The sequence below is a fragment of the Mytilus galloprovincialis genome, chromosome 3, assembly GCF_965363235.1.
Source record: "Mytilus galloprovincialis chromosome 3, xbMytGall1.hap1.1, whole genome shotgun sequence".
In the NCBI taxonomy this organism is placed as follows: Eukaryota; Metazoa; Mollusca; class Bivalvia; order Mytilida; family Mytilidae; genus Mytilus; species Mytilus galloprovincialis.
In genome coordinates, this window is record NC_134840.1 from 64,676,428 (window position 1) to 64,702,140 (window position 25,713).

At 31.2% G+C, this 25,713-nt stretch overlaps 2 protein-coding genes across 2 annotated transcripts in view; both read right to left on the minus strand.

Annotated features, from left to right (window-relative positions):
• The window catches only part of LOC143068638 (uncharacterized), a 151,145-nt gene that overhangs the window by 60,841 nt on the left and 64,591 nt on the right, over positions 1-25,713 (minus strand). The gene's annotated exons all lie outside the window — the stretch shown is intronic.
• Positions 3,600-18,761, minus strand: LOC143066523 (uncharacterized). The gene is made up of 9 exons (XM_076239430.1): positions 18,257-18,761; positions 17,714-17,876; positions 15,674-15,847; positions 13,841-13,885; positions 12,172-12,522; positions 7,755-7,937; positions 6,102-6,136; positions 5,332-5,671; positions 3,600-4,323 (listed from the first exon to the last, which is right to left on the minus strand). The coding sequence occupies exons 1-9, from the start codon at positions 18,656-18,658 to the stop codon at positions 4,145-4,147; spliced, it is 1,872 nt and encodes a 623-aa protein (XP_076095545.1). The 5' UTR covers positions 18,659-18,761; the 3' UTR covers positions 3,600-4,144.

Sequence of the window (25,713 nt, forward strand, 5' to 3'; positions counted from 1 at the left end):
TTTAGAGCTCTCTCGGAGATTCGTTGCAAGGATATTTTAAAACGAAGGTAGCTATGACCTACCTTACGAGATGTGTTTGATAAAACGTTCGTATTCATTCCAAGTGTCAACGTATTCAAACTTCACAAAACAACAATGATATGTCCTACTTTATAATGGAGTTAACATACGGACCCGAATGACCAGATTTCAATACATAGTGGTAACAGTCTATGGAAGAAGCGATTCGATAAAAGCTTTTCTTATATCAACGAGCGATATTGTCTTATATCAACGAGTTGCATTGTGGGAAATTTCAGACGAATGTTAGCATTTGTACGAAGAAAGGCAGATTTCTCGGTATAAAGTAATGACTATTTTCTTAAAACAGGGTGACATTTAACATGACATACGTCTGGTGTATAATTTTCATGAGTTATTTTATGTAATAACAAGCAAGGTGTATTTAAACGAGAAAATTGAATTATTGAATAAATGAAACATAAATGCACGATTTATCATTTGTAGATGTACACATTCTATAAATATCATGTAGCAAATTCAGTGGAATGCAATTGAGATGAATTCAATTGTTTGCTACGCCAAAATCACCTATAAGTCAACGATCCTGCTATATTTTAAAATATCAATGCGATATTTGTCTTATATCATAGCGATGATTTTTTAATATCAAAAATTTATGAATGCGATACTTTTCTAACATAACTGCTATAGTTTTCTAATATAGAATTAATACGATGACACTTCACAATGCATGTCAAGAAAACTGCAAACATAATTCACAAACTTAGATCATGACCAGTTCAATGTTTTAGGATCAACATCACTAAAATTTCGTAACTGTAACACAATTAACGCTTACATGAACTTATCATTCCGAAAATGTTGCTTGATCCTATTGATAGTTGAAAGTGTTAACAACCTGTTCAGTCTATTGTTTTCAATCACATGGTTTAACCAACTAACTAATATAACATGTTTAACCCCGCCACATTATTTATGTATGTGCCTTTCCCAAGTCAGGAGCCTGTAATTCAGTTGTTGTCGTATGGTTATGTGTTACATATTTGTTTTTGTTCATTTTTCTTTTATATAATAAGGCCGTTGTTTTTTCGTTTGTATTGTTTTACATTGTCTTATCGGGGCCTTTTATAGCTGACTATGCGGTATGGGCTTTGCTCATTGTTGAAGGCCGTACGGCGACCTATAATTGTTAATGTCTGCGTATTTTGGTCTCTTGTGGACAGTTGTCTGATTGGCAATCTTACCACATCTTCTTTTTTATAATTCTATTTGAAGTGATGATGCAATGGCGGATTTTAAAAGCGGTTGCAAATACGTCTACCGACCTATTAGATTCTAATTTACTGGTCACACTGCTATAGTCTACCCACCTTGGTAATATCGAAATAGACAAAAAATATCATTACTTAAAAGAAACATTCATTCAAACAATCCAATCCAATACAGCTCCAAATTACAATGAATATTCAAATGGTAAAATTAATAATCCAAACAAATTGAAATGTACAAATGCTGATGTCCCGCTCTTTGAAGATAGCCTCAGACTATAAAAGTTGGACAACTTCAGATACAACGAAAATCAAAAATCTTGTCAAACAGAAAATAAATTTATTATTAACATAGCAAAAGATATTGAGAAGTAAGACAGTTCTTTTTGGATATCAAAGACTTTTCCCCGTTGGTAAATCGATATCTCTATGAACATAATCAGCTCGCCGCCTGGACGCTCTTTTACATCGCGATGACCGTGAGGGTATTCCGATGTATTGTTGCCACAGAGATTTGACTTTCGTTTTTGGCTAGTAACCGATCGTATAAATACGCGAACTTTTCTTAGTGCAAAATAACAATCCGTATCGCTTGTTATCAATTCATTTCTTCAACGAGTACTAAAAAAAATGTTTAGAACACAAATAAATAAGATGTAAATGTCTTTTGACGTTAGAAATGTGTATATTCGTTCATTCGTTCATTGTGTATTAATTTACGTTTTTTGATGGAGTTAAGTCTGCCAATTGATATTCTATCGTGTGTTTGTCTATGTTGTGATGTTAGGCTATTGTTTCAGAAAAAGGGAGAAGGTTTGGATCCATTAAAACGTTTAATCCCGCTGCAAATGTTTGCACCTGTCCAAAGTCAGGAATCTGATATACAGTAGTTGTCGTTTGTTTATGTAATATATACGTGTTTCTCGTTGCTCGTTTTTTATATAGATTAGACCGTTGGTTTTCCCGTTTGAATGGTTTTACACTAGTAATTTTGGGGCCCTTTATAGCTTGTTTGGTGTGAGCCAAGGCTCCGTTTTGAAGGCCGTACATTGACCTATAATCATGGTTTACTTTTTTTAAAATTGTTATTTCGATGGAGAGTTGTCTCATTGGCACTCACACCACATCTTCCTATATCTATATATCTTTTCTATATTCATAAATTTAGATTGTTCAGTTGGAGGACTGGAAAGCAGTTATTTATAAGGGGAAATTTTAAAGATTTATAGATATAAGAAGATGGTGCATGAGTTCGAATGAGACAACTTTCCATCAAAGTAATAATTTGTTTAAAGTAAACCATTATAGATCAAAGTAGGTCCTTAAACACGAAGCCCTGGCTCACAGCGAACACCACGCTATATAGGAACAAGAACATTGCTAGTGTTATACAATTTAAACAGGAAAACCAACGGTCTAATTTAAAAAAAAGGAGATTCAAAAGTACAGGTCAATCATTTTGATACTTAGCTATTTGATTATTTGATTACGGCATTGTTTATTAAACTCTTATTTGATTAGATTTGCTTCCAAAACCAATTGAGAAATTTGTAAGATGTTACCAAAAACAATTTGAATTTAAGCAATGGTCTTAAAACTGCTTATTTACATACAATACTACTAAGAAGTAAAATTTAAAAAAAATTCTGAACTCCGAGGAAAATTCAAATCAGAAAGTCCCTTATCAAATGGTATAATCAAATGATAAAACACACCAAACGAATGGATAACAACTGTTATATTTCTGACTCGGTACTGGCATTTTCAAATTTTGAAAATGGTGGAGTGAACCTGGTTTTATAGCACTTCACCTCTCACGTGTATGACAGTCTCATCAAATTCTGTCATATTTACAACGATGCGTGAACAAAACAGACATAATAGGTAAAATTGTCAAAATATGGGTACAACAGTCTAATATTAATACTAATCGGTACTAATATTGATATAACAAAAACACCGCTATGATATTTTAAAAGTATCGCATTGTTTATTTATGTATATAAGAAAAACACAGCACTTAAAATTTTACACTGACATAAACGTAAGCTTCTAACTAACTTCTGCATGTATATTTAGACTCAATTGTTGTTTATATTTGAAAAATAAGTTTTAAAATTACTATCTTCTTAATTTTTCGTTGCCGAAAACAACATTTTCCGCATGGAATGTCTGCATATTTACAATTGATATTAGACAATATCGCTATGTGATATAAGAAAAGTTTTTATCGATACGCTTCTTCCATAGACTGGGTAATTACAATATTTAAACGGTATTTCCAAGTTAGTTTCATAAAGCAGTCACTTTTTACACTGAATTTGCTATTTTATTTTATTGTAAACATGAACAAGGATGAAACATAAACTGGATGAATATCCATTGGATATTAATTAAAAGAAATTAGCATTTGAAGGAAAAATCATAAACAGAAACATGAGAAATTTTCAGTATCAACTCTTAGTTGTGTTGCAAAAGTGTCTTATTATTTGCAATCAATTTGTTATTATTATAGGCATAGTTTTAGCAAATTGAGCTATGAACGAAACATGTAAGTATAAAGCAGTTTTAAAGTATAATTGAAGTTTATGCTTTATATTATTTATGTTATTCATAATTGAAAAAATACAAAGCGTTAATACAACAATTTACAAGTATCTTAAATTATTTACGTTGAATAGGTATAAGTAACATCACACACTAAGAGTTTTGTTCATTCTTGCTTTGAATATCTATATGAACAAAAATATGTATTATATATCTAAACATATACCGTTTAGATACTAGTACACTTTTTTGCAAATGGTATTCAATTAACTTTGTATGAAAGGAATAAAAATTATAGTGTTTCATTATGTACATGTCTGAACATTAACGCACCAGTCACACTGATCATTTTCTAAACTAAAGCAGAGAGGATTTGGGCATGCATGCACGTAGGTTACTTTCTCTTCACAAGTTACAAATCTGTTACAGTTGGTTGGGTGATTATATCTGTTAGTTCCGTTGAAGTTCTGGTTACAAAAGTCACCTGAAATTATACCCAACATTAGATAATGAGAATTTAAATATAGATTGTAATGTATATTATGTATGATATTTAAAAGACAAAGTTTTTCTAGTAAGATATTTGATAATAACACGGTTTGAATACAAGAGGGCAATAAAACCAGTTTATCGGAGAAATCTAGACAAATAAGTGAAACAAAAATGAAAAACAAAACGAACACACAGACAACAGATCACGACTATAAACATAAACTACGGATTTTGTTTGAATTTCCAAAATAGTTTACAAACTAGGATCAATGAACTCACAATGTTCGTTTCTAAGACCCTCTTTAATTGTTAAGAATGCGTAAATTTTCTTTTGGTGTAACGTTAACTCAAGCAGCAATCTTGGTCGTTAATGTCTGTAGTCTGGAGAACACAGTCTTTAAAAAACGATATAAAAACTTAAGAACGGACAGGCTTGTAAACAATCAAAATAACGGATTTCAAATAATGTAAATCGTATAAGACTATAATGTTGCAAGTGAAAGGTTAAGCTTACCTACAATTTATAACAAGTTTAATCCATCATTTTCTACATAAGGAAAAACAAGTACCAAGTCAGAAGTATGACAGTTGTTAAATGGGTTTGAGCGTACGATTTTGCCATCCTTGGAGTTCGGTATTTTTTGTAATATTAACTTTTTTGAAACCTCATTCAACTGTAATTCAAATTACGAAAAACTAAACTAAGGAAGAACTCTATTTCTGCTGTGTGTCATCTGAAGGTTTGATAAGTTCTAAGTTTTTACGAAACAATTTTTGTTTTTTTTTAACTTTTTTGTAAAGAGTAAATCACAAAATACTGCATTCCGATGAAAATTCAGAACGGAAAGACCTTGATCAAATGGCAAAATCAAACGCGCAAACACATCAAACGAACGAAAAACATCTTGGTACAAGCAAAATTGTGGAAAAAACCTTGTTTTATAGCTAGCCATTTAATTTGATGCAGTTTACAACTTATTCATTGTACATTTCTACTTACTAGGCACCATAGAAAGCATTTCATGGTTAGAATACATTGGTAAATCGTCAGGTTTAAGGCCATTTGTTGCTTTACATCTAATAGTTGCATTGTACATAGCCACGGTGAATCCGATCCAAAACTTGAGAACTCTTATGATTTCACAGTTTTCTGTTGTATCTGTTTCGATTATATAACTTGGACTGATCGTTTGATAATCATCATTTCCTTCCAACTGTATTTCAACCTTGATGTCTCCAGTTCGATTGCCAATGTAACCAGTGCAAGTATGGAGGTTTGAAGTTCTTGGAGAAGTTAGACCAACAATCTGATCAGCATGCACTGTCATATTCACTGTTTTCTGTTGTAAGAGAAATATGAATCAAATGTACTCTTCTGAGATCTATGATATTCGATGACTATTTATTTACACCAGATTCCAACAGTTTTGGTGGGTTCGTGTTGCTTAGTTTTACTACGTTTTTTTGTGTATTATTTGTTATCTGTTGGCCTTTCTTTCGTCATGGTGTTGTCAGTTTATTTTCGGCTTATGAATTTGAATGTCTCTCTAATGTCTTTTTGCCTATCTTTTCAATACTAGTATGTTTAATAAATTCGTTAGTGATTGTTTATTTTGTAATGGGCGGCTTAGTAAAAGTGCTATAACTAAATGCTTTAATAAGATGTGCAGTGCAGACCATTGACTCAGGATATCAGTTTATATTTTAGTTTAATTAGATACATGTGCTTTTCATATAAGAAACAAACCGATACTGTTATCTAAATATTACCTTCTGATTTGTTGTCGATGTAGAACAGGAAATATCTTAAAAGGAAAAAAAGTAATCATATAAAAGTATGTTTAATAATGTTTCTTATGATAAATCAAAACCGGAAATGAAAATCTATCATTGCTAAATACGTACAATGTTTTCAACGTAAAAATATATAGTCGTTCCGTGTGTGAGGTGCACGCTCTCAGGTGCGTGGTTTTTATGCTTAATTTCTTTTCCAGATTTAGTTGTTCATATTTCTCAATGGATTATTCCTTTGAATAACAATTATGGCGCGATCGTCAAGTTGAAAGATTTCTGCTCAAATCGTAAACAGACATTGAGGTCAGAGTGTTTGCTCCGTGTTAAAGTTCTCACTGTGTTATAGAGACGAAGAACAGTATAAATAGCGCCCTGATCTTGTTTTGTATATTTTCTGCACATCTACTGATTGTGAGTCATATATTTTGTTTGTCTATGATACTTAAGAAGTAATCATAATACTGGGGCCTGGTTTTCGAAAGTATCATAAGATATGTTATAAGATATATCTTAGGACATATTTTATGATCATCTTATGACTATCATATGATATGCCATATGATGTAAATCAAAGCTGTCTTAAGATAGTCATAGGTATAATGCTCTTATGACTCGGTCATAAGTGAACATTATTTTCTACTATTTTAAATAATGATTAACAAAATATAAATTAAAACATATAAAAATGAAAAAGTATGAATATATAATTAATTATTACCATTCTTAATATTTACGAATATTTTGGTTTTCTTTCATTATAATGAACATGAAATTTCATACAAATAGGAATTGAAATATCATATTAAGTTGCTAATTTGTTTGAATTTAGTTTGTTATATATAATGAATCTTGAACTTTGCCTTTATGTGTTATCATACATGCATTGTTATTTAATTGTGAATAATTTTAAGATTCGGTACATCAAGTACCCGCTTAACGAATGCCCGTGCAAATACGTTAAAATAGTACTATAACAGGAAAGAAATATGTATTATATTTATTATCCAAAAACTATGAGTTAGAAAACATTCCAAATTGTATGTCGCAGGAGATTCAAATTTGAATTTACGTATATATATATAGTTGAGAAAAAGAAAATCTTTACTATTTAGATAACTGAGAAACACAACAAATGATGTTGTTGCAATTAACATAAAATTATACATGAAAAGTAAATAGAATTTTAGTTCACAATCATAAGACCATCACAAGTCAGTCGTGAGGGGTCTTAAGTTTATGATAACAGTTATGACAAATCGTAACTTGGGACACTTTCGAAAACATATTTTACGACTATGACATGTCCTAAGACCATGCTAAGACATGTCTTAGTCATAAGATACTTTCAGAAATAAGGCCCCTGGTGTCTAATTGTTTATTTCTTTTTTAACCTTATGGGTCGATATTTTCTACATGCAAACTTGAAATTCTTTGTTTCATATTAAAAATTAAACTTGATTAGTGATGCACTTTTTTGTCGAATATATTTTGTTTGCAGTAATCAATATCAATAAAATAATTCTGCTTAACTATATATATAAATATAAATATGTATTTACATAATGCGTTGTTTCCCTGTATATTACAACTTTAAAAGTTTTGTTTTGTACATAACGAAGTCTTTCTTACTTGTTTTTGGACATGTTACGAGATTACAATAGTTGCAGGTATCAACTGAATATATTCCAAAACAGAGATTGTGATGACATGCATGCCCATATGGTTCTTTATGTTGGCATTCTACATAATAATGACAGTTTGTTGGATGTACACGGATGCTTTTGTAGACAGTGTTGTCTTTGCATGCATCACCTGAAATACATAAATCGTCATAAACATGCACCATTATTAAAAGATATGATCTAATAGTGAATTCTTAACGAGGAAGTGTCACAAATTTACGTGAGGACTTACAAATGCTGTTCTCTTCAAAGAAAGACAATTCAGATGGTTAAACAAATCTCATTGCAAACATGACAAATGTATAAAGATTATTAATAACGTATTATATACGTTTTGGCATATCATGCATTCGCCATGCTCGCTACAATTTCTTTTTTTTAATTATTGTTTTTTATACTTAAATTAAATATTAAGTAGAAATTTAGATGAATATTTATAAAGTGTGGAATTGGACAAATATCTACAGCATTCTCGTGTGAAATTTTATGAATCACTGGTTTACTACATTAACAAAACAGTACCAAGAACGAGGAGTTTCATATTTTCATAGGTTAAAGATCTGTTTTCTTTTTACTTTTCACTTTTTTTTTTGATAGAATGAAAAATAGTTACAAATAAGAACACTTGGACGAGCAATAAAAACATCTTTTGTTCCTTACAACAAGATACGAATATATAATTTGATCATTATCACGGTAGGTATAGTGTCCGGCTAAGATCGTGGTGTTTCGAGTGATTTGATCGGGCTTTTTCGAGTGTGACCACTTTTTTTGAGTGAATATAATCAAAAATGTAAACAAACAGACTTCTTTTGTAACAAGACGTGATTAAGAAGCTTGAGTTTGATAAACAAGGTTGTAAATGATATGTAAGCATTTGAGATATAAAGATAGTATCATTCTGACATTGCTTTTCGTTATAAAAGTTAAATTTAGCCTTAAAATGCTTTTATTCCAAAATACCGAATAAAGCCATTTTCTTACATATACCAATGCAAATGTCTACGGAAATGCATACATGGAATCTATATATATTCTTTCATATACAGACACTTTACAAAAACAATTGTTATTGCATTGAAAACGACATTTTGAGAGTAAATTCAGTTTTTTATGTCCGTTTTTTTTCGAGAGCAGTACGGGCTTTTTCGAGTGTGTCCTTTTTATCGAGTGATTATCCACATTCTTTATAGCTAAAAATGTTATGTGTTTACGTTTAAAAACTATCAAATAAAGGCTCAAATTAAGTACTTTCAAGGCACATGATGTATCACCACTTGCATTTTATCATGAAACACGTATCGTTCATTTGTCTATATTCTTTTTCTCACATCTTATAAATTGCATGTACAGTATATATCTGTGATGCCAACAATCTAATGTGATTGTTCCAGTAATATAAGTATTTGGACCTCATGGGATGACTATTACTGAACAGCAAAATGTCGACTTGGAAGATAACTTCCAAAAATGTCTTAATGAACTGTTAAGCAAGTGTTCAACTGTTTTAACTAACTGACAAAAAAAAAAATCGCTCTGATAAAGAGTCTAATAATTGATAGTAGAGACGGACAGAAAACATAATTATACTAGTACACCCAACTTAGATAATTAATTGAAAGACAGTGGGTTTCAACTTGTAACTTGTGCTGTTTTGTGTAGCTTTTGAACTATAAAATTAGAACATTTTATGTAACCGTCGTTGTTATGCATACATTTATGGTATTATTGAATCGTTTCTATTGAATAAACTTGAGAATGGAAATGGGGAATGTGTCAAAGAGACAAGAACCCGACCATAAAACTGACAATAGCAAAAGGTCTCTAACAGGTCTGTAATGCAGCGAGAAATCGTCGCACCCGAAGGCGTCCTTCAGCTGGCCCCTAAATAAACATAAATACTAGTTCAATGATATTGAACGCCATACTAAACTCCAAATTGTGCACAAGAAACTAAAATTAAAAATAATACAAGACTAACAAAGGCCTGACTTGGAACAGGCGCAAAAATGCGGCGGGTTTAATTATGTTTTAATTATGAGATATCAACCCTCCCTTTATACCTCTGGCCAATGTAGAAAAGTAAACGCATAACAATACGCACCTTAAAATTCAGTTCAAGAGAAGTCCGAGTCCGATGTCAGAAGATGTAACCAAAGAAAATAAACAAAATGACAATAATGCATAAATAACAACAAACTACTAGCAGTTAACTGACATGCCAGCTCCAGACTTCAATTAAACTGATTGAAAGATTATGTCTTCATTATATATATCCCGTTAGGGGTTTAGTATCATACCATCATAACATATATGAGAAGATATACCTATATGGTTCCAAATTGGGTTTTCCCTTGGGCACTTATTTTTTCGCCACCTCTTTAGCCAAAACAATATATTATACCAAGTAACATACAATGTAACTATATCTTTCGTTTATTTTTCTTTGTTCTATCCAATCCCACCCCTAAACCGTTAGTTTTCCCGTTTGAATGTTTTGAACTAGTTATTTTAGGGGCCCTTCATAGCTTGTTGTTCGGTGTGAGCCAAGGCCCTGTGTTGAAGGCCGTACCTTGGACTATAACGGTTTATCTTTATAAATTGTTATTTGGTCCTGATACTCATATGGTCCGGAACATAAGCATAGACTATTCGAATTGAGACGTACATGCATATATTGTATAAGATGAGATGTATGTTCCTAAAAAAGTATACATCTTAGATATTTCATGATCTATTTGTCTTGTATCTTGTATTATTTATTTTATTGTTTAAGAAATGAAAACCGAAAATGACTAAATGCTACAACTGTGAGCAGGATTCTGATTATACAAATAAAATAATTGGTCATACAGCAACTAAACACCATGATAACCTCCTTTCAGTAAAAGAAAAGGGTCTAAAATGTAGAAAATTTGAATATTAATCAAGACATTAAAATGGTGATCCTGGTGTTGTTAGAAGCACTGGACAATCTAGCTGGTGTAGCATTATGATATACACATTTTGTATTTGTGTATCATTGCTAAAGGATCATATTTGGGCTAATGAACCCACATGTATTCATATCATTGTTGATTTTATCTGAAATTTTATTCAAATTTTATGTTTAATGACAATAAAAATGGAATGGATTAAGTGTGTGTGTTTTTATGTTTTTTTATTAATAGGTTTCTATAATTAATCTCCGGAGTTCACCACAAGAAATATCATTAACTGTAATATCAAAAGTAACATGAAATGAAGTTAAAATGAATATGACATCCCTGCATAATGTTCTAGACACCGTTTTGTTAAGTATCAAGTTATTTCTAAATGAACACTGGAAAATAGTTGTATAACGCTCTACAAACAGAGTATTTGCATTAAATTGAAAAAAGATTCATTTTGATATGTTTTTAATGACTTATTGGGAATATATGATATTGTCCTTCACTTAATTACAGTTATAAACTAGAAAAAAGTGATTTTTTTAAAGCCTAGAATACCTTCAATTTTCTGTAAAAAAACCCCGGACCATTTGTCTGAAAACCCGGACGAATTCACAGTTGCTCTCGAAAAAAACCCGGACAATAACAAACAATGATTTATTTATTTAAATACAAGGAAATTGAGCTTCTTTGTTGATCAAAACATATATACTATTCAATATAAGATGCGTAGTAAAGTTTAAAACTGTTATAATTACGAAATATCCGTTAATTGAACTTATCGCATGTTTTATCACTCGAAAAAGCCCGAACCACACTCGAAAAAAATGGACCAAATCACTCGAAAAATCACGATCCTAGCCGGACACTATACCTACCGTGATTATAGGATAACAAGCTTGGATATCAACACATGTTTAATATTATATCGGACAATTTAAAATCAAATTATTTTTCGTACCTATTAAAACAATATTGAAAACAATGTTTAAGAAAATCAACTTACTTTAAACGTTATTTTTTTAAAGTTTTTCCCTCTTTAAAAAACATTTTAAGTAAGTTGATATTTTTGAAAGGAACGCAATCATTTTAATTCTAACAAATAGTGGAATAAAAAATCTTTTAAGTTAAAAATATGATAAAAATGTAAAAAAATCTTAGTCAATATTGTACAAGATCGCATTAACATTCAATATTTGAATGTTCAAATACCTTAAAGCAGATTGAAACATTCAATAAAACTATAAGTCCAGTTAAGTTCTTAATTATTCGTTTGAGTTAAATTTGCATATGGCATATGCCAGTTGTTGTCCATGTTTGATGTGTTTGAACTTTTGATTTTGCATTTTGATTCTGGACTTTCCGTTTTGAATTTTCCTGGGAGTTCAGTATTTTTTTTTTATTTTACGTCTTTCATACATAAGCTATATTTACCTGGTATAAGTGAAACAGTTTCATTATTTGAATAAAAGGCCGATGTGTCTGGGAAGTATTTATTAAGTATTTTGCATCTAATGATAGCTTTTTCCATATCAGAGGTGAATACTATTCCAAATTCTATTTTTCTATGAATTTCGCATGACGTAATGTTGTCTTCTAAGCTTTCAATTGTTACTTCTAATTTTCTGAACTCTAAATCTCCTGCCTTCATAATTTCTATGCTAAGAATGCCTGCAGGATAGCCAATGTCAGCTTCGCAACTATGCAATAACCAATCTCTGTAAATTGCTAGATCAGCTATTTGGTCAGGATGTAGTCGTAAAATTGAATTTCCAGTAGGCGAACCTTAATAAAAAAGGAAGATGAATCTTGATCATCAGTGTCAAGAAAAACCCACACCCCCCTTCACACATCAACAGTAATGTAAAAATAAAAAGTAAAACTTTGTCATGTTATACATCATTCCCCAATTTAGACAGATATTATATAGAAGGTGTGAAAGTTGCTATTGTATACTTCCACATTTCTGACCTTATAAAATCAGAAAATTGTACAAGATGAGAAAGACAGCCACATTTGATATTATGCAAAGATGATACGAAATATGTGTTGCTCATTCTAGATTTTTTATTAAGTGTTTTAATATGTTAATTTTTTGTCATTTGCTTTTTTTGTAATTTAGTTGTCACTCTTTATATATCCCTTTGGAATCTACAGTCACTTTGTGAGACAGTATTTAGCAATCAGAAAAAAATATAATGTAAACAGAATATACGTACTTGTGTATACATATTTATTCACCTATATGAAGACAAAGTGTTTAACAACGGTCTATCACAAAACTCTCACAAAGCAATCTGGAAACTCGAATTTGAATTAGAGAAACACAATTCAAGGTACCACAAAAGAGTACACTTTGGAACACCTAACGATAGGTTATTGAAAAATAAAATTATATCGTTCACTAGAATTATTTTAGAATATACTGTCCGTCAGCACACACACTATTTGAGTGATAATTGAGTCTGAGACTGAGGGGTTACCAAAATTTTAACTGTTTATCGCAGGAACTGTTTTTTTTAAACATTTTTTTTTATAAAGTTTGGACCAATTGCACTAGCTGATATAAAAAAGAAGATGTGCTATGATTGCCAATGAGACAACTATCTACAAAAGACCAAAATGACACAGACATTAACAACTATAGGTCAACTATGAGCAAAGCCCATACCGCATAGTCAGCTATAAAAGGCCCCGATAAGACAATGTAAAACAATTCAAACGAGAAAACTAAAGGTCATTCAAAGAAACGGAACAAGCTTTGGCTACATTGGTAACATATTATTAACTGTCATCTTTCATAAAGATTTTTTGTAATAGTATACCAAATCGTAAAGGTGATCAGAAAATCTTCGGAACGATAGCCTCACTAAGCAATTGTGATGTTTGGCGGTACATTGATTTTTGTAAGCGACGGCAAGCAAACAATTTAATGTTTAACTGTGGTGACATAATATTTGCGACATAAAATGCTTTTAAAAGGGAAACAGAAGGAAAGAATGACATCATTCACATAATTTACATTTATTACGAAATCTACTTTCATTTTTATGTTCTGTAAATTTTTTTATATGCCGTTTGTGGCTATACATTAGGTACTTACAGTGAGGTTGTATAGTGGAACTTGTTGCTTGAAATAAGCTGCTCTCTGAAAAGAAATCGATAAGATCTTTGCAAGACTAAATATAAAAGAGGGGCGAAAGATACCAGTGGGACAGTCAAACTCATAAATCGAAAATGAACTGACAACGCCATGGCTAAAAATGAAATAGATAAACACAACAATGATAGTACACATGACACAACATAGAAAACTAAAGAATAAGCAAATTATGATATTCCTCAGAGAATTAAAACCTCACTAGCACTCAATTAAAACATAGACATGCCATAAATTGAAATTACCACTTGACACATAACAATGATTCAAAAGAAATGTACAAAATCATGAGCTGCATGTTCTCGGTTGTTCCATATTAATATGATATCTGTATTTATTGTGTGTCCTTTAATCACAGTTAGTAAACAAAAACTAATATAAGACATATATTTATAGGTTTCATAACGAATGAGAATTTTTATCGCTTGATACCAGATTAAGTAATTTATACAATAAGAAAACGGCTCTCATACGAGAACACGTATCCCAATTGCAACGGAGGTATTGAAGCCAACTTTGACATTTGAAAGTCGTTTCTGTCCTCATTAATAACAAAAGGAAATTTCATATTTTCGTTTTACATTGCAAGACGCGTCAACAAATTTAACGTATTTTTCGTCGCATTTATTAATATTATTAATTCGTATATTTTAACAAATTTGATTCGTTTAGGGATAGTCACATGTTAAACTATATTTTCGAAGGTAGAGAGAAAACGGCGGATAGCAAAAAGCATATTGACCGGCAAAAAGCATATTGCACGGTTATTTTTAGAATATCTAAAAACCGATATACTTTGTGACGTCATGTAATGAATTTAGGATATTGTTTAACGTTTTGAAACAAATGATATCTGTGATCAATTATTTGACGAAAAAAAATCTTCAAATACATAAGATGTCCCAAAAAAAGTAAATGAAATAACAACTAATATGTTGTTATTGTCAAGGAGACAATGTATCATTACTAATATCTATAAAGTTCCAACAAACCTAAATGACGATTTTGATACAAATATGGTCGGAAATTAATAATATATCAAATATAGTCTTTGTATGAGGTCAATACAGGATATATCGACCCAAAGAAGTATATCGACCTCGGACTTCGTCCTCAGTCAATATACTTCTTTCAGGTCTATATATCCTTGTATTGACCTCATACAAAGGCTATATTTGTATAATATCACACTCCATTCAGTGTGATATTTGACGTCGTGTAGAAACTTAATTAAGAATTGAATGCTTCTTTTTGTAACTTCATTGGGGTGTAAAAGCGTTGACCGAAGTACATTTTGTATGAAGCGCGGAAGCGCTTCATACTAAAAATGTGCGCACGGTCAACGCTTTTCCAACCCTATGAAGTTAATAAAAGACGCATTCAATAATTATAATTACATTTTGTTAGCAATGATCATGAAAACACGAATTTTTTTATTGTTTTATTTAATTCACCTGTGCACTTTATTGTGGGACCACGTGTTATCATGAATGAAAATTTTTATTGAGCAATGCAATTGCTTATGGAATAACACGTGATGTGCAGTTAGTCAATCAGAATAAAGTATCACAATGAAACATACATCTAATGTAATTATTAACCAGCAATAACCATAAATGACAAGTGTATACATGCATACATGTGAATATTTGTACTTTGTATTACACAAAAAATCAAAAGAAGCGCATAATACAAAATTTTAATCATCCTAATATAGCGATGAAAAGATTTATCGATACACATTTTCCAGTTGTATGTCAACATTTTTTACTGTACCTGATGATATTTCCTGATAGTGTGTTGGTGTCGTGAGCAAAGCAGCCGAATTCGAAGTGGTATATGTTGACGGTTCCGTACTGCGTATTGTTGTTTCAAAAGTAACAGATGAAGTCGTTGACGAATTTGTTTTGTTTGATACTGATGGCAAGAAAGAAGAAGCAGATTCCTCGTCTGAAAAACATTCATATAAAGTATCCATTCATTTTCTTTACTTTTAAGTTGTTTTATTAGAACAGGGTTGTTAGGAATATAGATTAACACTCAACTGACGATTCTCCATTAATTATTCTAGTAGTATAACTTTCAGGACTAGTGTCCTTCTTGAACATTCTACGTGTTTGACACGAATTAGGCGTAAAGCTTTGATAAGGAATCATGAGTTTAATGAGGCACCTTAAAAAAGAAGATGGAACTTGGGAAAGAGGGGGTAAAATATAGGCCTATGATTTATAAGTTATTTTACCAACTTTCGCCTTTGAATGTGGAATGTGAAGAGAAGAAAAGGAGAAGCTGTGAAATAAGAAAGCATTCCAACTGTGTTCCTTTTTCTGCGATTGCATTTCCGTAAATTCCTTTACACTTTACAAAGCAAATTCAATAAAGTATTTTTTAATTTACTTACACACTCTCAATGTACCAAATATTGAAGTTTAAGTCATTATCTTTGAATAGATTGATTATGCATAGAAAACAAGATATATTATGAAGTATTTCATTTAAAAAAAAACACTTCTATATCTTTAAACTTCCTTGTCTATGTTATATTTAAGGAATAACTGTAATATTTTTTCTATCTCTAAAGAAATAACATTAAAAATGTGATGCACACTGAATAACCACCGATCGGTTTTTTGTGCACCACATTTTTTATGTTATTTCGAAAAGACTGAAAAAAAAATATTACGGTTATTTCTTATAATTTAATTCTAAATTTAATTTTAAACAGGAATAAAAAATGAAAAACGTCGATGACGTCAAGGACACGTTATTAAATTATCTCTATGAGCTGATACACAAAACGACGTTCTGACAGCCAATCAGAAGACGCGTTGCATCCAAAATTAAAAAAAATTGTGTTAACATGATTTTTTTAAAACTGGTTTAGTTAAAATTCCAATGAAAATAGATTGACATCCCAACGAACTAATAAATTCCTAACTTATAAATATACCATGAGCTCCTTTAACAATAAATTCTTTAGATGTTGTCTTTTATATATCTGAATTCGTTTTTAGAGGATTATACAAAAGCTTGTGTTTAATAAGGAATGACTGTAATGTTTTTACTGTCTATGAAGATATAACATAAAAAATGTGGTGCACACTGAATAACCCGCGTAGCGAGTCATTTAAAGTGTGAACCACATTTTGTTTATGTTATTTCGAATAGGCAGAAACAGTATTACAGTCAGTTCTTATAATTTAATTCTAAATTTCATTTTAAACCAGAGTAAACTATGAAAAAAAGTTGATGACGTCAGGGTCACAGGACAAAATTATGTCTATGAGCTGATAAACATAACAACGTCAGTCAATCAGAAGAAGCGTTACATCCAAAACCAAATTATTAGCATATAAGTGATAGGTTTTGTTATTTCGTCTGACTCGTTGTTATAGTGAAAGGACGCCCTACATATTAATGAAGCCCTACATTGTCAAACCTTCCGTTAATGTTTTGTATTGGTTGGTTGATGTCTCACACCTGACCATCAATACTCAACATAATCATTAGTTGTTTCCGGGGAATACACATATGCCTATTCACCGATTTAAAAGTAATACTGCTTCACCTAGTTTTGTTGTTAAACTGTTCTTGATGAAGTTAAGTTGATCTCGAGCAATATTTCGGTAACGTATTTGAAAAAAAAGCAACGAATCACTTTTCCCTTTTAATTTGGTACGAATGTACTTTTGTTGGAAAATATTAATGACTTTTTTTAAAATCAAGAGTATCCTTAAAGTTGGAAATACCTAGAACAATATTTACTGACTTATAGATGAATTGAAGTTTCGAACATACAACTTAAAATAGACAGACCTTTGCTGATATTTCTCAGAATTAAAAAATAAGCTCCAACGCCAAGGCCAGTCATGATAATAAATGTAATCATAACAAGTGCAACAATTTTGCAAGGTGAGCAACGTGAACCCTTCAGTGCCTTTTCTATTTCATTCTCCGAACTGTTTAGTGGTCCTTCTACCTATAAATAAAACAATCTGTCTTTATATTACACACACATATATGTATACAGCGTATATACCCAAAGATGGAGAACATACATTACGACAATGAATTATGAATTATAAGTAACTAGAATTATTTGTTAGTTCGTGGACTTCAATTTTGGCTCTATCAGCTCACAAGTATTCATTTCTAATGAATTATATCAAAATAAACTATTTGCTTTAAAAGAATGTACACATGTTTTATAGAACATAGCCATGTATAAATATATTCGTTTGTTAAATAAACATGAATTGAAAAACAAAACCAAAACGTAAAGTGAAATTTAGAAAGTTAATATGACTTTTTTCATTTAAACAAACCTTTTGCCATTATTTTGGCCATTATATCACTTACATACTTTATTTGAGGAAAATGTTTAACTTCTTGCTGCTTTATATTGGAATCTGCTATAACTGAATATGGAGAATTATCAAGATCTCTAAACTCCTTTTCGTTTTCACAATGATCTCCCCTTTTCTCTTTTTTCATGGAGTGTAGCCAGCTTTGAGGTTCGTCTGGCTCTTTATCAGGTGGCAGATTACTTTTTATGGATCCATGAACTATCAAGTAATCATGGTTAGAAGATATTCTTTTTCCGTTTTCGTTTATCGGTTGCAAGTATCCATTTGAATCTGACTGTTTCCCACAAAATTCTGGAGGAGAATGGTACTCTTGATTGTATGAACTGTTTCCGAATGCACCAACATTAAGTTTTTCAAAACTTATCTTTTCATTTGGGGGATCCATTTGATACATAGGTATAAGAAGATGTGGTTTGAAAGTCAATGAGACAGACAACTACAAATCCAAGTCACAATTTATAAAAGTAGAAACTGTTATAGTATTTATGCAGTACGTCTTTAATATATCCACATGACATTCGAGTCTTTTGTATGATAAAAGGAACAAAAACTGGCGGTATTATGTAATAACTAAACACTTCATAATTAAAACGAAAAAGAATGGGTACTATTACTTTATATAGAGGTCTGACTAAATATTTGCCAAGGTACATGTAGATTTTTTCTGTGAATGGCTATAAATCTTCATAGTGCAAATCATTCTTATATATATAAATCATTTGATCATTTAAAATCCGGATAAGAATCAAGTACCAACTTCAACGTATTGATTTTTTTTTATCGTATATTATGTGAAAAATAAAAGGAACATATTGAACTCAAAAGCGTTTAATCAAAAACTTAAAACTTAAAAACAATTGTAACAAGTAGTAAAAACCATTTTTTTTTATAACTGAAGACCACCACTTTATTTTAATCCTGGTGTATAGTTGTCAAATTGGCAATCATATTGAATTTCTTATTAAAAAAAATAAAAAAAAAATTGTTTAGAATCTAGTTGATTGTCTTTCCAAACTAAAATAGAGATGTTACAAACCAGACTATCAGTTTTATTCGGTAGGTCACTTTCGGAAAAAGAGGAAGTAGGGGAAAGTATCTATGTGAAATACTGGACAGGTGCATACAACAATATCTATTAATAGGACTCTTCAACTTCCATTTAAGAAAAAAATATTCCAGAACTCTACTATTTCCTGTACCGGAATCCTTTTAAAACTATGAAGATGTATTAAAATTGCCATCGAGACACATATATACCAAATAGTAATTGCACTCATGTGAACATCTACCATTCATTGTATTATATAACTAATTACACCTTATGTAAGAATCCTGGTTTTTGATTGGTTGACAGCCATGGTATTTTTCACCAATTTACTGTTATCAAAGGAATATCTTACATTTTTAACGCCGCCGGGGTATTTGCAAAATGGATATGCCCTTTTTACCCTCTCTGCCGTAGTATTTGCCAAAAAATACTCTATCCGACAGGACGCTTGTAACGTCAAGATTTGAACACAGATAAAGCGTTTTTGAGAAAAATACCAGTCTTGAGAATAAATTTCCCTCGCCACTTTAACATTCTCTCGACTGTTTCTTTTTCACAAAATACCCTCCTTAACATGATATATCTGTTTTAAACATCGCGTAAAATTCGTATGCTGTAAAGGATAGAGTAGAGTAATGACTACACAAATGAGTAAATCACAAAACCTTCAGTACGCTGTTAATTCGTGATAGCAATATGAGTTATATTCAGATGATAAGACCAATCTTCACTGAAGCTAATACTAGATAAAAGCAACGGTAGTATACTGGTGTTCAAAAGTCATTAATGTATTGAGAGAGAAAAAATCCGGGCTACAAACTAAAACTGGGACTTAAATAGTATTGTTCAACGAAAAACAATCATGAATGACAACTAAAAACGACAATCACTAAACGTTAGGCTTAAGACAGGCCTATTCAAATGTCGCGGGGTATCAACCCATCCCATGACAAGGACATTTTCAAACGAATCAGTTGAAAGGACTTGCCACATATGTGTAAGGAACTATGGAGTGATTTTTGAAATTACTCAGGGTATCGGTGGCCGAGTGCTCAAATTCATTCAACTCCTCACGTTTTAGGTATGGTCGACTTTAATTTTATTAACTATAATTGTAAGTTTTTAAAGACGGACATTGGTTCTTTTCAGGCACTTTTTCGTTTCGTGTAAATTTATACTGAGTGTCGAAATAGCCAAAAGTAATCAAAGCAGCGCTTAAAAAAAGCTAAATGCAAAATGATTTAACTATTAGCGAGCGAATTTGAGTGCAATTGATGATACAAGCATGAAAATAAGCACAAAGCATCATTGTTATATACATTTTAAGAGTAAACTGCTGGCCATTAAAAAAATACTTTTACAAGAGGGCTGTGATCACTGTGTATTTACATTCATAAAAAAATTCTAGTTGAAAGTCTTAGATCAACTAATAAAATTTACATGTTATGTTTTTCGAAACGACTAAAACTTCGTTTACATGTGTAACTTCACGTTTTCATTTTCTTCAGAGTTCGGTTTTTATGTTATTTTAATATTTTAATAGTATACTTCCAACGGGTTCAGTATATAGACGATGATAGTATGGCATAGTACTATGCAAAAATATAAGTATGAGCAATGTGCAGGACCATACGAGGTAATATGTGAATTACAGTATATGCTTAGTTTTGTATTAAAAGAACATAAAGCTTGTTGTTCGGTGTGATCCAAGGCTCCGTGTTGAAGGCCGTACATTGACCTATAATGGTCTACTTTTTTAAAATTGTTATTTAAATGGAAAGTTGTCTCATTGGCACTCACACCACATCTTCCTATATCTATAATTCGATGCTATTAAATCTCAATAGACACCTCGCTTCAAACTAAGATGGCACGGGACAAGTAAGATTATGTTGTTTGTATGTTGATACGAGTATTCTCTAATCTCAGTAGATTAAGTATATTGTTGCCCGTTTGTTATATATTAATAGAGTTTTTACAGGAACAGTCAAACAAAACAAATAAATCCATGCATATGATAAAAATGAACAATTGCTACTGTTCATATAAGATTGATTCCTTAAGTCCATTTTCTAAATTATCTTCAGGACATTTTGTCCTCTTAATTGAATTCATTTCAATCTAATAGCAAAAGATTTAATTGTCCATTATAGTCGGGGGAAAATCATCACAATAAAAATGTTCATATATAATATTTGTGATTGAAAAATTTAAACAAATATTCAACTTTTGACTATTCTGTAGTTAGTGTTGGTAATTGAACCACATTCCATTTATTTGCTACATTAGAATTTTGTTACACTTCTTGTTAATTAGGTCTTTCCACTTTTCTGTAGAAAGACCTATTGTTTTTCTTCTGATTATTTGTTTTCTTTCTTCCGCCTAATTTTGTTCTTGCGATAAATATTTGTTTCGCAATAGAATGAAATTTAAAACAGTGTGGCTGTGGCCATTGATTGACACATTAAATTCATTCATTGACTGAGACAATTTAGGTGAACGTTTGTATGTAACGACCACCGCTTACTATGTACTTTTTAAAAACACTTAAACTATGGGGTCACCAAAGGTTCTCAACACCTTAATAAAGTAATTCGAAAAATTAATCAGAAATAACACGATGTTTTGATTTATATCAATTATATAAATCAAAATATAAAGGTAATTCCTGATTAATTTTTCGAATTATTTTATAATTAAAGGCGTTAAGAAACCTTTGGTGACCCCACAGTTTAAATGTCTATCGTAGGTACGTCGTGAACAGTGGTCGTTACATACAAATGTTCACGTAAATTGTCTCAGTCAATGGATGAATTTAATGTGTCAATCAATGGCCACAGCCACACTGTTTTGAATTTCATTCTATGTCGCTTAGATATTTGGTATATGATATCAAACAGTTTATGCGCTTTTGAAATTTACCCTGCGTAACCGAATACTTTTCTTATAGGAGTTATCTCCCCAAACACTGTTTTCCATGTGTCCACGACTCCTTCGCAACCGTAAAAGATTACAACAAATTTATTTTATGAAATTGCTCGTTATATCCTTCGCATGATTTGTCCAATATCGACCGAAGCAATATGAACGCTCCATACGAGAGTTATAAATTTCCCCTTTTGTATTAGAAATTTTGAAATGCATTTTAAACTGGAACACCATAAGTGATAGAGACCTATGCTCTTTTGATTTGAGGTACTTGGTCCAAAAAAATGAAAATTAGGTCAAGGTCAAAGGTCAAGGTCATATTCTAATTTTTGAATTAGGCTTATTTCCACTCATTTCCAGAAACCGTATAAGATATCGACAAATTATTTTGACTAAATTGTTAGTTGCGACATGTCGTAACTTAATAATTTTAGTTGAAAAGGTGCGAAGACAATGAAAGGGAGTTTTTGCTCCTATCATATCTAAAATTATGTGTAAAGTGATATAACTTATTAACCATAAATATTAGAGACCTAGGGTCTTTTGATTTGAGATCCTCAGTTTGTGACCTTGAAATTGAGGTCAAGGTCATAGGTTAATTTCACGTTCTAGTTTTTGACCTTTGCTTTTAATTCATATCTATACATCATAAAGCCATATGAACTTACATTTTAGACTGATTTTTAATGTTTTAATATCAAAATAGATATTAACTGGTGGAAAGACCTTCAATTGTTCTCTTAACAATTGGTTTATAATTATTCTTGTTTTTTGTTTTCAGTTATAATTACTATGTAGCTTAAATTTAGATAATCTTGTGTATGAAAACAAATGTGTCACATGTCCGATTGATTTCTTATAAAAGGAAATATAATTATGGAAAAAAGATCAAAGCAAATCGATTGAATTAAAGAATCATTCGAATTTTACCTTCGTGTGACTAATTTTGAAAAAAAGTTCGTCATAGGAAGATTTAACATTTGGATGTACACTTCCTTGTCCTCTAAGTATGTTAAGAATATTTATAGTCCATAAAACGTCGCTGTCATATAAAAAATAACAATCTCATGTAATAAACGTGAAAAATTTCATTGTACTTACACATTAAACCATTTGAAATTCCATGGCCATATTATCGACACGTTATGCAGATCGTTCGGGAAAATCCCTGATGTCAATAGCATACAATTTTGAAATTGGAACATAAATATTCTATTAGATAACGAATTTTAATTTTTCTAATCTTGTTCTAATTTTTGTCTGGGTACATTTACAAGATTATGAAGTTGTATTGGCAATAACTGTTTATATGGTTTTTTGAATCATTAGTTGAAAGAGAAGATAAATAGAGAATATCATATGGCGTTTTCAATATCGCATCCGTATCAATCCGAGACACCAATATTGGTTGAGGGTTGATACGGTGTGTGATATTGAAAAAAGCCATATCATATACACTTTATTATAAACATATACCTGTTTTTTTTATATGACATGACGTCATACAGATAAGAAGGTTTGACATGACGTCATACAGATTAGGGTTTTGATAAAGCCTTTGTAACAGTGAATGCAATCGATGACGTGGCGTCATACAGATTAAAGGTGTGATAAAGCTTTTGCAACCGTGCTGATATCGATATCATCACGGGTGGCTGATACAGCACGCTTGCCATTGATTGTAATACACATACAATTTATCTGTATTTACTACTAAGTATATAATAATATCAGATTATTACATGGCATTTTTCATATCGCATATATTATCAGCCCTAGGTTCAATATCAGCCCAAGAGCCGCATGGCTCGAGGGCTGATATTGACCGAGGGTTGATAATACATGCGATATGAAAAATGACATGTTATGATCTTTTTATCATATGCTTCAACAGTAGAGAAAAATAACAGATTCATATATTGATCCTTCTTCGTGGTTCCCGAAAAGAAGTTGAAAGAGTAAAAAGTTCACGGACGTTGGACCCAAAATTTGATACATTCAATATGAAATCTTTCCATCATATGCCTCAACAGAGAGAAAAAAAAACAGATTTTAATATAGACGAATCGACAAAAAAATAATTCAACAATATACATAGTGAACATTGTTTGGAAAAGTCAACTTTTTTAAAGTAACTTTCTAAATTATGTTTCAGAAAAACTTAAAAAATGCATTTATTTAATATTTTTTTTTTTAAATTAAATTTAATTATTTTACACAATATACTTTCCAGTATTCAAATAATTGTTTTGTACACTACTTTGTAATGTTTTTCACTGAAAACGTAGCATTGAGGTGTATTTTCCGGAATTTGCCGAGTATCACCGGAATGCCATGTGATAACGTTACGGAAAGGCATGTGATAACAATCGATGCATGTGATAAACTTTTCATATAAGCCCACTAAGCACCAATTCGAAAAATATGGAAAATACTTTAATTTAATCCTATTATCATATGGTAAAAATCATATGTTATTTAGTCTAAGTATATGATAAAAGCAGTTATTCGATTAAGTGGAAGTATAATATTGTAAACGGTCTTAATACATTTGAGAATGGAAATGGGGAGTGTGTCAAAGCGACAACAACCCAACCATAAAGCAGACAACAGCCGAGGGCCCTAATGGTTCTTCAATGTAGCGAGAAACTCCCGCACCCGGAGTACATATCTGACTTTTGATTTGCTTCAAATTGTTTGCGATCGATGTAACCAGCACATTCAAATACTTTAATGCTAAGCCTGACAATTTTAAAACAGTTGTTTCGATATATTGACAAAACCATGGACAATCAAAACACACATACCTTGTTAACGTGACAGTAATTGAATTGTGACCCAACTGCCAAAACGTGCAAAATTACATCACAAACTTGCAACACAACTGACTTAAAATTAATCAATAACAATACTTATAAATCTCACAAAGATGCGATCAGAAAAAAAGTTTTTATGGTAATTTATAGTACATACAGTATAGTAAGGCATACTTAGAAAAAATTGACAATGTTGCGATTAGACATTTAGAATATGAAATATAACGCTCAATGAGACAATTTTCTAATATGACCGAAATACGAAAGGTGTGACCAGGGTTGTGTCCAATATCACAGCAGCTAGTCAAGCTGTTATGTCTTAGATTTCTACCTATGTTGAACGATATGCTACGTACTTAGGCTATTCAGTTCACGTCATTTATAATAACCCATTCGACTCTATTTCGATTTTTCTAGATAGCATGACATTTTTAAGCTATCTAGATCTATTTAACAGCAAGGCTAGATATACATTCAGTAGTCAAAATTTACGTAGACCTACGTAGCATCTATGATATTAAACGCACCCCTATGCAGGTCACGATTAGTTTACTTCAAAGAGAAAGAGTCAAATTGCAAAGTAAGCCAAACATAGTCTACTTTAGCATGGCAAATTTGTAAACAATTCAAAATTGATCACCCAAAGACATGATTTAT